This window comes from Watersipora subatra, chromosome 7 (genome assembly GCF_963576615.1).
Source record: "Watersipora subatra chromosome 7, tzWatSuba1.1, whole genome shotgun sequence".
Taxonomy (NCBI): domain Eukaryota; kingdom Metazoa; phylum Bryozoa; class Gymnolaemata; order Cheilostomatida; family Watersiporidae; genus Watersipora; species Watersipora subatra.
Genome location: NC_088714.1, coordinates 39,225,460 through 39,243,447, shown reverse-complemented (window position 1 = coordinate 39,243,447; position 17,988 = coordinate 39,225,460). Strand labels below are relative to the sequence as shown.

The 17,988-nt window shown below is 36.6% G+C and overlaps 1 protein-coding gene across 1 annotated transcript in view; it reads left to right on the top strand.

Annotated features, from left to right (window-relative positions):
- LOC137399950 (guanine nucleotide-binding protein G(q) subunit alpha-like) overlaps positions 1–17,988 on the top strand; it is a 48,887-nt gene that overhangs the window by 13,489 nt on the left and 17,410 nt on the right. Inside the window, exon 4 of the mRNA XM_068086220.1 lies at positions 16,230–16,387. Coding sequence (XP_067942321.1) covers positions 16,230–16,387 — 158 coding nt within the window. The remainder of the gene's footprint in view (positions 1–16,229; positions 16,388–17,988) is intronic.

Here is a 17,988-nt window from a genome sequence, read left to right as displayed (position 1 = left end):
TGTGAGCAAAGTTAAAAAAGAAATGGGATGATACCTTTATTTCGTTAAATAAACAACATGAAGCAATTTACGATGAGGCTCACCCGGACTTGTGATTTTGTTGCATAAATGTAAGATGTTGCACTCAAGTTTTGCATAAATGTAAGAGAATGGTTGTGATTTTCTTGCGTGTAGAATATAAGTAATGTGTCATGCTCATCCTGTTGAAGTATCGTTGACTGATTTATTTATGTAAAACCACAGTACTATGATAAAGACTGTTTTTGTTTGTTATAAATAAAATAAATAAAATATAATTAAGTTGATGGGAAGGGTTGGCAAAATCTTTGTATCGAGTGATTTATTTTGAGCAGCTGAATGATCTTCTGATAAATCTGCTGCGTAATTATAATTAATAATGGTTCCTCAAAGTTTTTTTTGTTTACAATAGAAATATTTAGCTCAAATACATAAAAACTACCAATGAAACAGTGTCCGTCTCCATACGTATGGTATTTAGGAAGCGAAGTGACTTCGGATGCCGTGTGACATGTGGCTTAGCCAAACCGAAGTAAAACAACTTCCAAACCAAACCTAAGTCGGTTCGGCGCTCGTGTGACCACGCCTTTAAAGGTTGACTTGCAACAAAATTCACATTACAGTTATTTGATATCAAAAGATTCACCATGTCTAACTCTGTTGTGTTGTAAGTGCCAAATACAGTCAAACATGGATAACTCGTCCACGGATAGCTCGAAAAAATGGTTAATTCGAACATTTCCTTTGGTCCGTTCCCACGTAATGATAAATTGCTATAGATAACTCGAATTCAACACTGTTAATTCGAACTGTTTTTTTGCCCAACAGCTACCGAAACGGTTGTTTTCGCTTTAGAAAATCACTTTATTCAAAGCCATAGAGGTAAACTTCATCTTTTCGTAATTCATAAGCGTCGTTATTACCACCATCGGCAAAATATTTTTGTCAACGACTTTTCTAAATGTTTGGTGAAATTTGATTAATACAGCGATACGATGAATAGCACGGGCTAGCCGGGTCACGCGCGCAAGAATTTTCGCCACGCACATACAAAACAAAAATCGCATGTTGTTTTGTATGTGCGTGGCGAAAATCCTTGAGTGCGTGACTCGGCTAGCCCGTGATGAATAGTTTTCCGACGTTGATTCCGTGTTGAATCAACCTCGGAATGTTGAATGTTTAAAACGTCTTTAAAAATGTTGTAATTAAACGTATACGTTGTCTGAGCTACAAAAAACTATATATCGTTTGACCTAAACACAGAATACGTGTGTACATTCAATAAGTATCTATTAAAAAAGTGTGAGTGATATAGAATGTACCGTAAAACCTCGTAAAACTTCTAATTGAACTGCCTCGGAGTGTTGCTCTTAACGAATCCCAGGTAAAGTAAAGTAATCTGCATAAACTTCAAGAAAAAACGGCAAAATTGATCGTGGGTAAAACCCCAAAAGAAAAAAATGTCTTTTCTTTTGAGCATTTCAACAACGATCAAGTTTTGCCAATGTCAATCTGAAAAACGTCCTGGCAATAACATCACCTCAAACAACAAACCAATCTCAAGTGATAGAAAAATCTCTATACTTTTTCATGAAAACGTTTTAAACTTTACATTAGAAGCATTTAATTTGAAACAAGCCATTTGTGCTTTTGATTTATATTATAGTTTGTATATGTACATGTATTTACTAATAAATAAGTAAATATATGGACTTGTGACAGTGCTCTGATAACTTGAATGCTCTGATAATTCGAACACTTTTGCTCGGTCCCTTGAAGTTCGAGTTATCCATGTTTGACTGTATGTGGAAATGTGATTACAAGCTCTTAAAAGCTCAAAAACGAGAAGCTGGCGTAGGTTGGAACCTCTTTATTTCGACGAAATAACCACAAAAATTGTTGTCGTCTTGTCACGTATGTTCTCACGTGAGTTGAAAGGCCAATACAAAGCTCAATATAAAACTTATCGTACTACTAGTTTATGACAAACACTTCGGGTTTTACCGAAGACCCTGTATCAAATATAGATGCTCGCTACTTTACAGTTTTGTTTTGGCCTGGTCTAATCGGCAAGTCGTAATCTGATCATGTGACCCAATGCTTCGCAAATAATTTCTGCAGCACTTTTCGATTATCACAAGTGACCAACAGGCTCATCATGATTATCAGACAATGATATGTACTCCTTCAAGCTAAGGCTAAAAAATTAAACGAATTTTTACGGTAAGTTATAAGATATCAGTGCTAAAAGTGACAGCATTAAAATGACGATAAAACAGACGCGTAAGAACAATAGACATAGTTTTATTGAATGCGTGAAGTATATTTGTGAAAATATTTCGACGAATAAGGTTGCAAGAATGTGTAAACAGAAACCATCTCTCACAATTACATCACATTTGTACCGTTTTGGAAAGGGAATCCAAACTACGGCGGTCTCGTGTGGCTGCGATTTTCTGTTCGTTTTTGAGCCTTTAAGAGCTTGTAATCACCTTTCCACATATTTTGCACCTACAACACAACAGAGTAAGACATGGTGAATCTTTTCATATCAAATAACGGTAATCTGAATTTTGTTGCAAGTCAACCTTTAAAGTACGGCCACACGTGTTGATTTTTTCGTTGGTTCCGACCAAAATTATGAAATGAACGAACAACACAGAATGATTCAACTTAAGTTCACAGAATTGTCAAAGCTGTGCATACACACCAGAATCATCGACGAAACGCTTTTAATTGGCTAAACAAATTATTAGCATGCACGATTCTAGCAGCTTTCACAATTTATATAGTCCAAGACACATAACGCGATTTCTTTTTTAATAATTTTTTAATAATAAGAACATAATTTCTTTTTTAATAATAACAATTTGTTTTTAGCAGCAAAGGTTCCATTGTAGAAAGAGTTGCCATATTTACCGCAATCAAGTCAGTTGCATCGTATTTACTGCGGTGAATTACGTTAGTATTTTTCTTGCTTGCCGTGTTATGTGCCTCGAACTACATAAATCGTGAAAGCTGCTAGAATGGCGCTCGCTAATAATTTGTTTAGCCAATTAAAAGCGTTTCGTCGATGATTCCGGTGTGTATGCACAGCTTTGACAATTCTGTGAACTTAGGTTGAATCATTCTGTGTTTTTCATTCATGTCGTGATTTCGGTTGAAACCAACGGAAAATCGGCACGGGTGGCCTTACCTTTATGCCTGCCTTTCATATATATATATACATGTACGTATGTGATGTATATACTTGATGAACATTGTCATGCAAGTGCCAAGTATTACTGGTACTTTGCCAACAAACAATTATGCTTTTTAGCTAAAGCTTTATACAAGCTAATATTATATAGTACTGTCTCATTATAGCTATTAATAATGCTTGTAGCTTTTTACAAAGCTTTTCTATGACCAAACATATAAATACTTGGGTTTTCTGTTATCAAATCAGTTGTCTCTGGAGTGTGCAATAAACCATTTCTCTAATTTAATACTCTATCTAATTGCTTCTGTGCAGAAACATAACAGAAGCTAATTGGCGACAAGGATTTCTCTTTTGAACAGTTACAAAGAGTTTTGTTCAGATTTTATCATTGATAAAATCGATACAAAGAGTTCTAGTTTATTACAAGAGTAACTGTTCAAAATTGCACCACTACAATGGCAGAAGTAGCAGACCTGATCAAGCTAATGCAGAAGCAGCAGGAGGACCAGAGACAGCAGCAAGAGGAGCAGAGAAAGCAGCAAGAAGAGCATAGACAACAGCAGCATGAGGAGTTCAAGCAGCAACAAGAGGAATACAGACGTCAGCAAGATGAAAGAATGGAGGAGAATAAGAAACTGATGGAGCTACTACTACAAAACCTACAACGGAAACAAGAAACAGCTGCAACCGCTGTTCCAGCCTTCCCAGGTTTTGACCCAACAGCAGAGCTACTAACAGATTACATAGACAGATTCAACACATTCATTGCAGCAAATTCTATTCATCAAGACAAGATTGCTGGCACTTTTCTCACCAACCAACAGCCTACACTCTACAAGCAGCTTAGTAATATGGCAGCTCAGCTTTCAACACCCAAGCAGATCAACGACCTCAACATGGATGAAATACTGGAATTTCTCAAAGACCAGTATGACCCTAAGCGCTTCATTGTTAGAGAGCGTTACAAGTATTGAAGTGACATGCAGAGGAAACCTGGAGAAACTATTCAAGAGTTAGCTGCCAGAATTCGTCAAGATGCAACTACATGTGCCTTCATAGACATTACAGATCCATTAGATGAGGCTCTCAGAACAAGATTTATCTGCTCTGTAAACAATGAAGCAGTTCTCAAATCTCTCTTCAAGGTCAAGGACAATGAACTCAACTTCAACAAAGCTATACAGGTAGCACAGGAAACAGAAGAAGCAGCTAAAGTTGCCAAAGAGACAGTTTATGGAAACTCGTCTAAAGTCAACAAGGTTGCTCAACAGAGATCAAGATACAAACCAATCCAGAAAAACAACTCTACACCTGACAAGCAGAAGGAAGGAAAGCTATGCTACAGATGTGACCGAACTAACCATACAGCGGATGACTGCAGATTCAAAGCAGCCACCTGCAACTTTTGTTCTAAACAAGGTCACATAGAAAGAGCATGCAAGAAAAAGAAATCATCTGCAGCAGAAAAACCAGTAAAGATGATAGAATGCACATCAACCAAGATGGTGAAACTTGCTGAAAACATCAAACTGGAGGGAGACAACTTCACACTGGAACTGGACACTGGAGCATGTGACAACTTCATCTGTAAATCAATATGGGAGAAGCTAGGAAAGCCAAACCTAAAACCTACTACAGTTAACTACAAATCAGCCTCAGGACATCTCATAGAGACGCTTGGCAGATGTGAGCTAACTGCCCAATTGGATGCACAGAAAGAAGTCAGACCACCATTTGTGATTAGTGCTGTACAAGATCTCAACCTACTAGGAAGAACTGCTATACAGCAACTAGGCATCTCTATTGATGACAAGCTACAACAGAACCTTGTATCAACAATCATAGAGAACCAGCCAGATGGGAGGTTACAAATCAAGTGTAAGGAGATGTGCAAAGAATTTCCAGAAATATTCAAAGACGAGCTAGGATGTCTCAAGAACTTTGAACTAGAGATAAACTTCAAACCTTCAACAAAGCCAGTCTTCTGCCGACCCAGACCAGTTCCTATTGCCTTGACAGAAGAGCTCAACCAAGCATACGAAGCAGGTGTAGCTAAAGGCATATGGGAACCAACTCAATTCAACCAGTATGGAACACCAGTTGTACCTGTACGCAAATCTACAACAGGTCAAGCTGCAGGGAAGATCAGAGTATGTGGAGACTACTCCAAGACTATCAATAATCAGCTAGAAACACATAGGAAACCTATCCCACTACCAGAAGATCTAATCAGAAAACTAGGTGGAGGCTATTGCTACACAAAGATTGATTTAGCAGATGCCTACAATCAAATATTGTTGGCACCAGAAAGTCAACGACGACTAGCACTATCAACACACCGAGGAGTACTACTACAGAAGAGGTTGCCCTTTGGCATAAGCTCAGCACCAGGGTATTTTCAAGAAATCATGGAGCAACTGACACAAGACCTCCCAGGAGTAGCAGTATACCTAGATGATATACTAGTGAGTGGAGCCAATGCAGAGAGCCATCTACAAAACTTACGTCGACTTCTTCAAAGATTAGAAGAAAGAGGGCTCAGATGTAGAAAAGACAAGTGCTGTTTTGCTCAACCTACAGTAGAGTATCTGGGACACAAACTCACTTCAAAGGGAATCACTAAAGGAAAGAAGGCAGATGCAGTACAACAGATGCCAGTCCCAACAGACTTAACTCAGCTAAGATCTTTCTTAGGAGCTACACAATTCTACAGCAAGTTCATACCCAATCTGTCACAACTCACAGGACCATTGCACAAACTGACACGCAAAGGAGAGACCTGGAAGTGGGGCACTGAACAAGAAAAGAGCTTCAACAAACTGAAAGATATGCTATCAACTGATAGTGTCTTAGCACACTTCAACCCAGATCTTGACATTGGAATCTCATGTGATGCTTCAGAAACTGGACTGGGAGCTGTACTATTTCATCGTTATCCTGATGGAAGTGAGAGACCGATAGCCAATGTTTCAAAAACACTGACCAGCACACAGAGGAAATATGGACAAATACAAAAAGAAGCTCTCTCAATCATATTTGCTCTAAAGAAGTATCACCAGTACCTGTATGGTCGACGGTTTATCTTGGTAACTGACCACAGACCTCTTCTCACACTTCTAGGACCTACCAAAGGAGTTCCAGCTCTAGCAGCCAACAGACTAGCAAGATGGGCACTGGTACTAAATCAGTATGACTACACCATAGAATACAGATCTACCCAGCATCATCAAAATGCAGATGTCCTCTCAAGACTGCCAGTTGGACCTGATAAAGAGTTTGATGCAAGAGAAGATGAGGATGATGTTGATACAGTATGCACTATTCACACTATTGGACAACAGCTCAACTCTACAGACTACAATGTTCTAGCAAAGGAGACAAAGAAAGACCCAACACTAGCCACAGTAATGCGCTACACAGCAGAAGGATGGCCTGGTAACAAAGAGATGAAGGAGACTCAGCTGTCACTCTTCCACAAGATCTCAGATTCACTTTCTATCACTGAAGGTTGTCTTCTATATGGCAACAGAGTAGTCATTCCTGTCAAGTTACAACAGGAAGTATTAAAGATCCTTCACCTTGGACACTTTGGAATGGAAAGAATGAAGAAGCTAGCTCGAACTGCTGTCTATTGGCCTCGCATTGACTCTGATATAGAGGAGACAAGCCGACAGTGCACTGCCTGTGCTGAACACCAGAAGCTTCCACAGAAGTATCCTATACATCCCTGGATGCTACCTGAGAAGCCATGGAGTCGTCTTCACTTAGATCATGCAGTGAACTTCATGGGCAGCCAATGGCTAGTGATGATAGATGCCTACTCAAAGTATCCATGCATACACAGGACGTCATCTACTTCTACCAGAGCTACCACAGACATCTTAGAGGAGATATTCGCACACTTTGGATACCCTCACACCATAGTCACTGACAATGCTACCAGCTTCACCTTAGGAGAGTTTCAGCAGTGGTGTCAAGAGAGAAGCATTGTTCACCTCACTGGAGCACCCTACCATCCAGCTACAAATGGCGCAGCTGAAAGACTAGTACAATCCTTCAAACAAGCCATGAAGAAATCGTCACTCTCACCTAAATCTGCACTACAACAGTTCCTGATGCACTATAGAAGGACACCACTTCCTACAGGATACTCTCCCAGTCAGCTGCTGAATGGAAGACAGATGAGATGCAAGATTGACACCCTATTGCCATCACCCGCACACATAGCACAGTTTCATCAATCCAGAGAAGTCAACCGATCGGCAGAAAAGACAGTTAGCAAGATACACAGCTACAATCTTGGAGCACCATGCTATGCCTTGTATCATGGACCTAGACGCAACAGACAACCTAGATGGGTTCCAGCCATTGTTACTAAGAGATATGGAACTCGTAGTCTCAATGTCAAAGTGGTACCAAAGGGACCTACTTGGAGAAGACATGTTGAACAACTCAGACCAAGATACTCAACAGAAGAAGATCAAGACCCTGGAGATAAACCTGATATAACAGAGGAGACAAAACTGCAACTACCAGCCCCTACAACTGTAACAGAGCAACCTCCGTCTAGAAGAAGACCACGCAACCCTCGTCTACCTGATGGAGATGAGTATAGCAGAGACAAACCCCGAAGGTCTAAGAGAACCAGAAAGAACCTTTAGCTTAGTGAGGAGGTGTCATGCAAGTGCCAAGTATTACTGGTACTTTGCCAACAAACATTATGCTTTTTAGCTAAAGCTTTATACAAGCTAATATTATATAGTACTGTCTCATTATAGCTATTAATAATGCTTGTAGCTTTTTACAAAGCTTTTCTATGACCAAACATATAAATACTTGGGTTTTCTGTTATCAAATCAGTTGTCTCTGGAGTGTGCAATAAACCATTTCTCTAATTTAATACTCTATTTAATTGCTTCTGTGCAGAAACATAACAAACATATACATGATACGTATCATATATTATCATGTATATACATTGAGTTTAATCTCTACCCACTCCTAACTGCTGTCTAGCTATTTTGTAAATTGTCATGATGCAGATTTGATAAAAATAATCACTAACCTGCACTTTTGCCAACTCGGTTGATTAGCTTTATGGCATTCTGCATGTGTATAAATTTTCCCGTTATTTCTATGGTAGTCGTCTACAATTATGAAATGTTCCCGTTATTTCTATGGTAGTTGTCTACAATTATGAAATGTTCCCGTTATTTCCATGGTAGTCGTCTACAATTATGAAATGTTCCCGTTATTTCCATGGTAGTCGTCTACAATTATGAAATGTTCCCGTTATTTCCATGGTAGTCGTCTACAATTATGAAATGTTCCTGTTATTTCCATGGTAGTCGTCTACAATTATGAAATGTTCAAACAATACCACTTAGTATTTATTTAAATTCTTGCTGCCAGTTTGGAAATTAACATATTCCACCTTTTGGCTCGCCTTTGGCTGAATTGTCATTTAAAAATACATTTATTTTTTTAACATATCTCTGATTTTTCATAGACATATCATTGATCTTTCACAATAAATTTTACTGACATATTTCGTTTACGTTTATCACTAGCATGTTTCAATAAATTGCAACAAACCTAAAACATGATGTTTATTATTGAAATGAACAAATTACTATGCAGCAACTGCAATTGTTAAAAGTGAATTTTATGGTATATTTGTAATAGTATGCAAATCATAAAATATATTGTAATATTGTAATTATTAAGCAAAGGCTAGAATCATGATATATATATATATATATATATATATTAATATCTACGTACAGAGCAGCTCATCCAGTCGCATCGTCCTGCTACAGTTACTACCTCTCTAGGTTTGGAGTTTTTTTGAACTGCCAACCTCTGTTCTGTTTTGAAGCATCTGGTGCATGGCGTGATCACTCGCTTGGCACAGGAGATTTAACCACTTTAAGCAGTAAAACCTTTCTTCATGTTTGGATTTATGCCGAAGATAGATTTGCCTCCCTTGATCCGTCCTTAACTGTCATAAACTGTAGGAATGCTAATAACTATGTATTTTAATTGCTGAGCACATTTCAACTATGCATATACATAGCGAAAAGCTGAGCTGTTCTCCCTGTTCATCTTAAAAGCATTTTGTTTTGGATATGCTATTTTTGAAATATTTAAACATGTTTGCTATGAACATGTTTGCTATGAACATGTTTGCTATGAACATGTTTGCTATGAACATGTTTGCTATGAACATGTTTGCTATGAACATGTTTGCTATGAACATGTTTGCTATGAACATGTTTGCTATGAACATGTTTGCTATGAACATGTTTGCTATGAACATGTTTGCTATGAACATGTTTGCTATGAACATGTTTGCTATGAACATGTTTGCTATGAACATGTTTGCTATGAACATGTTTGCTATGAACATGTTTGCTATGAACATGTTTGCTATGAACATGTTTGCTATGAACATGTTTGCTATGAACATGTTTGCTATGAACATGTTTGCTATGAACATGTTTGCTATGAACATGTTTGCTATGAATATGTTTGCTATGAACATGTTTGCTATGAACATGTTTGCTATGAACATGTTTGCTATGAACATGTTTGCTATGAACATGTTTGCTATGAACATGTTTGCTATGAACATGTTTGCTATGAACATGTTTGCTATGAACATGTTTGCTATGAACATGTTTGCTATGAACATGTTTGCTATGAACATGTTTGCTATGAACATGTTTGCTATGAACATGTTTGCTATGAACATGTTTGCTATGAACATGTTTGCTATGAACATGTTTGCTATGAACATGTTTGCTATGTTTTGCATGTTTTCACACTATTGTAACATCGATATATACTATCACTTATATTGATAGACAACAGCAAGTGATAGCCTTTAATTCCTCAGCATAGCGTATTCAAATAATGTTTTGGTATATCAATGCTATTATAATTGTATTAGTAAGAATGGTTTTTGTAACAAATATAAGGCTATATTCCAAAGCCTCGCACTACAGAGAACCGCATGGTAGTAATCCATTAACCTTAAACATTTTAGTTACTAGGCTGGTTATAGCCTGTCTTGACAAGCTGTTGTTTTTGCGTAGTTGTCCCCCCGTCGAGCGGCGAGCAACAACAGCTTGTCACAAGACGTACTGCACCTGATGCATCAGCTGCACTTATAGGGAATTGTTCTCTTCCGTCTACGCGGCTTGGCCGCGATGTTATGTCGGTCGCTCCATTGGTAATCATGGAGTATCATGTAATCACGGATTTCACGCAAAAATTTATGTAGAAAAAAAACAAGATTACAACGTATAACCAAAGACCAGTTTCTGTGATAAACTTTAGTAGAACTTAAGAATAAAATAAACTCAAAATAAAATCCATAAGAACAGATAAAACTGACTGATACAAAAATAGAAATAAAACTGACTGAGCGCACAAATAACGACATGTTTAGTCGCTGTTGTTGCTCAAGTTCTCAAATTCTAATAAAGTTTACTGCAGAGAGGGGTCGCCAGTTAAACGTTCTTATCTTAATTTTTCTACATAAATTTTTGCGTGAAATTCGTTATGATAACCAATGGAGCGACCGACATAACATCGCAGCCGAGCCGCGTAGACGGAAGAGAACAACTCCTTATAAGTGCAGCTGATGCATCAGGTGCAGTACGTCTTGTGACAAGCTGTTGTTGCTCGCCGCTCGACGGGGGGACAACTACGCAAAAACAACAGCTTGTCAAGACAGGCTAGGCTGGTTAGTATATAGAACTATAGGAGAAAGACTTAATATTCATTATTTTCCTGCGTTCTGCTCATGTGTAAGAATGCTGAACCACTTTATATGGTGTAGACTTGTCTGTCCTCTGATCATCTTCACACAAAAAATGTATACTTAGCCTTACCACTATTTCTCAAATAAACACCACAACTGGTCACTATCCATTTTATTGCATACATTTGATCAGCAGCCGTCCATAAGTTCTAAGTCAGCTTCTATAAAATTATGTTTCGCCTATAATTTATAGATCTGGTTTACAATGTTCATTTTGACTGGCTGGTTGTTTATCTTTTTAATGGTAAGGAATCCGCTGTGGTAAGATCGCACAACCAAAACGATTCATGCGAACAGCTTTCACCAACATTGCCTTTGAGAAATGCCGAGCAAGTTCAACATTGTTTGTTCCCAAATGAAGCTTTAATCTAAAAGGGTTGTATACTGCTAGCTCGCTTTTTTATTTGTTTCAACTATTGCCTGTTGATGCCTGTTGATGTTGTATGTTGTTTTAGTGTTATGTTCATGTTAATTCTACCTAATATCTCCTGACCGACTGTGTCACAATAAAATGAAGGCATAGGGGATGACTAATATATATATATATATATATACTGATCGTGGGAATATGAGGTGAATAAGTAGCGAGGGTTCATTATAAAAGTCCTATCTGAAGAAAAAACAACAAATATACGGTTCACAGAGCATTCTATGTGAGTTAGAAGTAGAAGTACTTAAGATATGATTTTTTTATTTCTTATATTTTGTAAGTTCACAAAGTTTTGTTCAAAATTTTGTTTGAAACAAAGTGTTTATATGTGCTGTAGTGTTTGTCATGGAGGCTAGCAAATGAGGTTAACATGAATTGCTGAGGTTTATTCTCCCCAAATATGTAATATTTAAATTGTTTCCCTCTCTGAATATATGTCTCTGTCAATATGGAAATCAAAAGAGAGTGCTTGTAAATTATGGAAATGTTCTGTTAAAAAAGAAGGATTCTATTATAACTTATAATCTTTAACCTTGCAGTGCTGGAAGTGATGAGAAGGTTGTTGCACACTTTGTAATGTTTAACTCAATCATATCGGTTATTTGCTGATGTTTTATAAAATAATAAAAGTGCTGGTGCTTATTTCCAATGTTACAGTATGAGCGATTGGACTCGAAAAATATTAGGTTGTTGCACCACTTCGGGTAAACTGTTTTTTTATACGAAGTATGTGTTGTCTTCAAAGTTTAAGCCATAAGCTAATATCGATGTACCAAAATGAAGCTTGTCTATAAACCTCCAAAAACGCACTCAGCCGGGTAATCGATATTACTATGCATGTGTTAGTGCCAAGAGATACTTTCCTAACAAACAGCATTATCCATGAAAGATGCAAACATAATGATAAAGTTTTGTTTATTGTTAAGCAACTATTAATTAGGTTGTATCACAGACGATTGCAGTGATGTTGACCCTGAAGACTAGGCATTGAAATCTATAATAATGATGATGTAATAACAGCGGCACAACCCCCCTATCCCAATCATCACCATGTTTTTACCTAAGCTGATGAGTGTCGGCAATGCAAGAAATGACAGCGGTTGTACCCATAAAGTTATCTTCCCCTATAGTGATAACAGCGCAACAACACAAGAGCTCAACAACACGAGCGTTTCAGGGGAAAACAAGGAGCGTTTAGGCCACGCCCCTTTTTGTGCTAGTAACTTGTAGTGATTGACTAGATCAATAAAATAAGCCATGAGAATGGTTAAACAATGATCATGAATTTATACAGTTAAAATAGTAATTATTGCTCATATTAAAGAAATGATGATTATAGTTTATTACTCTAATATATGCTTATTATTTAAAGCAATTCACTACCTACATGACTTATAAAGGCACTGAATAGATAGTGTTAAGTAAGTGAGTTAATGCAATCAGTTACTCATAGATAAGATAGATAGTCATACTGGGGTTGTGTTACATCGGTGTGATGGGAAGCTAATCAACTGCCATCAATTGAAAGTATTGACATTGTATGGTGATAGAGTGATTCATTGACACCACAGTCCACAAACAGCCCTTGCATGTAAGTTGTAGTTGTTTGAAAAAGCTTGAAAACCTTTCCAGTTGTTTTCTTTTTCCTTTTAATTTATTTGAACTGCTTAAAAATGTTTTTTCATGATATGAAGTTTAAAAGTTAGAATGGTAAATGTTGTATACGATATGTTATATAAAAATAAATTTTCTGTCCAAATACTTTTTTATTACTCAGGCAACGCCGGGTAGACCAGCTAGGTACGCCTCTGATCCTTCATTTTAGTTGTTGATACAGCTAAATCAAGCCTTTTTAATTTCAAATACTGATGATATTATTGTGTGAATAAAATATATACCAGAAGAATTGAATGAATAACTTAACAAAACTAAACTACAAAAACTCACCTATGGAATTTTCTGTCTGGTGTCTTGCTACTAAAATTGGAGCGGCCAAAGGCTGCACAAAAACTACCATTTGGCATACTGTTAATGTGATGATCACAGTCATAGAATAAACAAAGCAAATGTAGTAGTAGCAGTAGTATAGAATGGAAATATAATTGTAATATAGGAATTAACTTTGTAGTAACAACTGTCTGAACTAGTTAAAGTAAAATATTCAAATTCAGTGGCAGTTGTTTGTAAGGAATGGGTTTCCACTATTGTACGTTGGGAGTGTTTGGCTGAGGTCACTCCTCTTGATACAAGTGCTAACTAATAAAAGGCCTAGGTCTATATTTCTTCACAGGTTTTCATTTCCAACAAAGCTTTTACTTGACAATTTAGTGACAATCATGTGAAGACATCATTGCACATATATTTGTATTGAGTAATTTGTTCAGAGCACAAAAAATAAGATGGCCGCCGTGCTTCCACGGTGACATAGCAATATGGCGGCGCGTTATCACTCTAGGGGGAAAATAACTCTATGGTTGTACTTGTCAGCACTTGGCGAAAGCTGATGCAAATACTAGTCATTTTAGTCTAGCTTTTTTAACGCAAATGCTGACACTATTTACCGCAATGAAAGGTTTTTCTTCTTTACATACTGTGTGTCCACTGAAGTGTCCTGGAACTCATCCAGAGTAATCCTTCCCCACATGAATTTGCAGTAGAAAAGTTGTTTGTTGTATTGTATAACTTGGTAACAGGACCTTGTAGCAATGCTATCTAAAATGTATGTAGCATAAGCGCAAAGTCATTTTCTCATTAACATTTGCAAGGCTCTCTTATCGAATATCTATTTGAAATTAAGTACATGGAAGTAACGACAATGAGAAATTGCTTAATATTCGCAAAGCTGATGAAACTTTTTCAGTTTGTCAGCTAGTCTGCAATGTTGTTAAAAATACATTTGATTTATCGTTTAGATTTAAGTGTTGCTATTATAAAGGATTTCAACCTTTATGACATTTTTGTTCCTATGTCTGCGTATCCTTGACAAGACTCACAAGCACTATGTAAAACATAAGAAGCAATTATAATCTTTGCAGAGAAGCATTAACACGTGTATTTAAGTTGACGAGTCTTCATGGGAAAAAGCTCTATGGCTATGGCATATGGCTACTTTTACTCAGTTTTGCATAAAAAGCTGGGCAAGTACCACATTTTATGTGTATAGTATATGTAAGGCTTAAGAACTTTTGTCTTACTCTGACATGACTTCAGCTAATGCGTGGGTATAATATAGACCTGTAATTGGTTAGTTCTATGTTAAAAACTTGCTTTCCGTTGCACCAACTATCTTTCAAATCCTTTCGATTGTTGCCGCTTCGGTAAAAAAGATGTGGAGATGTCTTGGACTTTGCACAATGGCTATGATATATGGGTCGCGATCTCAGAAACCATGTTTAAGTCGCAAATCACGAAGTTGAGTTATCTGACTTTGAAGCTGCACTAACTGAATTTATATATAATATTGGGAACGATTTTTGCAACACGCGCATCCGGACCAATCAAAGAGTGATCTTTTTGAATCTGAAGTCAGTTTAGCCAATAGAATTTTCAAACCCTCGGAAAAATCCCTTAAAATCGTTGCTACGCTAAACAGGAAGTACTAAAGAATGGCGTTTGATAAAATTAATCGATTCTTTTTTGCCGGTTTTAAAGATAACTCTGACATTTTTGACAATTTTAATGAGTACTTTGGTATTCCAACTGATGTCGAAAGCAGTGAGAGAAAAGGGAATGACGATTATATTTTCCTAACGATTCTTATAAGATTTAATTATAAGAATAATTATTCGATTTTATAATATTATTATAAGATTTAATTATAAGAATAATTATTTGATTTTACAAGATTGGAGTATAAATTATAGTGTCCAATGGTGTGCAATATGTTACTGTTATTATTTTTCTAAAGATTTTGTTGGTGATACCTACGGCTGTGCCCAAAATCGCGATACTGCTAAGCCGTTTTTAATATCTGCAAAATTAAGAATAAATAATACATTTTCTGATAAATATAAGTTTTTTGAGAATTAGCTGGCTATTTCCATGACAGCCAGCTAAAAGCTGTTTAGATTTTTCAATTCACGATAATTTTTTGTATACAAATAGGTATACAGAAATCTAGATAAATATTACAACTTCTTGATATTGGTGGCTATGATGTTTTGAAATGTAAACAAAATTGTGCATTGGTTTTCGTTTCTCAAACTTTAACACCAGTTTTGTCAGAACTATTTTTTTTTCACCAATAGTAAGTCTATGGCGAGACAAAATATCGCAAAATAACTGAGAGTTTTCTCCTTCTGCAAGTGTAGATAACTTCAAATCTCCCACACCCGACTCAATGGTTTGTGAGATCATGAGCCATATGGCTAATATATGTCTGATATATGTCTGATATATGTCTGATATATGTCTGATATATGTCTGATATATGTCTGATATATGTATTCTGGTTGATTTATAAGCAGGAAAAGTGTGTAAAGAGCGAATGATTTGCTTGTCAGTAATAATACTCTCCATATCATCTCCTCGCGCTTCCCTTAATCCCCAAACAAATCACAGGGATTCAAACCCTTTGCGCTTGTATGAATAACAAATGCTCTGCTTGTCATGAATGCTTGATGATTTGTCCCTTAGGGCTGTGAAAGCATTGTTATGATTTGAAAAGGGATAAACGCGTGTGTTAAATTAATTAGTTAGCAAGGGCTGAATCTCTCGGGCTGTTTGAACCTCTAATTATCTGTCTGCTGCAGGAGAATGCGAGCATGGTGAAGCGGAAGGACTCTGAGAAAGTAACAGACGAAGACTTTAAAACCTGTATAGACGCGTTGAAAAATCTATGGAGTGATGATGGTATTCAGGAGTGCTATACTCGAAGGAGGGAGTATCAGCTAACCGACTCCGCCAAGTAGTATGTTCATTTCTTTTTTCTTCTTGGCAGCATCTGCTGTTATATTTCAATCTATTTCCGCCTTCTTCACCTACGATGATGTTTCCCTTCCCGTTGTAGATCATTCACTCGATTTTCAGCGACTACTTCCTCATTTCATACTTGTTTATAAAGCGAGATAAATAATTTATCACTTAATTTAATTCTTATTAATGACCATTTATGTATGATGCCCGCTTGTTGCATGAGCGCCAGGTTGGCACCTTCCTTTCCGTGTCATATACACAAATACCAGATTGGTCAGGGTACACTTCATGACAATTGGCTTGCTTCAAGATTGCCGTGCTCTATAAGAAAGAAGTTGTATGCTCTTTAGGTAGGAAATCAATTTCATTGGCTGCTTGCCATGTTTTGTCCATCATCGTGATGGTAGGAATAGATTTTAGATAAGATCCTAACAAGTCACGCAATAGAAGTTTCTCTTATTTTTTATGTTATTTTGTTCGTAAAAGTGATGTTTTCCGTGAGAAAATCTCTTAAGATACAATATGTAAACTGATTCTTGCTTCAAAAATTGTCGCAGTCAGAAAAGATTGTGAAAATTCTATGTTATAATTCCATCTTGATATAATATAATAAATCTAAAGTTGCCAGATATTATCAACATTTTAAGGCCTTTTAAAGTTTAAAATTTAAAGTGATTTTAAAATATTTGAATCAATGTATCGATTTATTTCTAATAACAAATACCCTTGTTTGCCAAATCATTTGACGACTCAAAATGTATCTGCAATTTAAAACAGATTCATTCTACTTCTATACACAATCCTTCATGTGCAGTGTTGATATCTTGCAAGTTGGGCAACTCAGAGCTCTGCAGATGCCATAAGTGCCTTGCCAATTGCTAGTCCCCAGTTGTTCTCTGCAGAATGATCTCAAGTTCTAATTAACTCCAATTAAATTTCTGTTTTAGCAGAGTTAATGTTTAATACGAGTTGATTATTTATTAAACATATTTTCAGGGGCCTTACAATTCTTTGACAATAGTTATTAGGAAATTTCAATATCAAGCAAATCAAGAAACTGGTAAATTTGAGTAGGCTTTTGTTCTATTTTGGGGATATCGTATAGATGGGTATAGAAACCCACAGTAATTATCTAATGCAAACACCCCCTGGTAAAATCATCAAAATTTGTATATATGTAGTCTACATATTAAAGATTAGTAACAAAATAGTATAATAACCTTAGTAACTATAGTTACCGTAGGTAACTTTAGTTACCTACGGTAACTTTAGTGCATTTAGTGGTTATGATCTGCCATGAAATGTAATATTACTATGTGCAGTATGTACTGTATGGAGCGCTTACCTTCAATTTAGATGTATTACATAAACTTTGAACTGGGCTTGAATAAATTTGGCTTTGGCATACTAGCTACATATCACACTAGCTACATATACTAGCTACATATCATACTAGCTACATATCATACTAGCTACATATCGCACTAGCTACATATTACACTAGCTACATATCACACTAGCTACATATCACACTAGCTACATATCATACTAGCTACATATCACACTAGCTACATATCACACTAGCTACATATCACA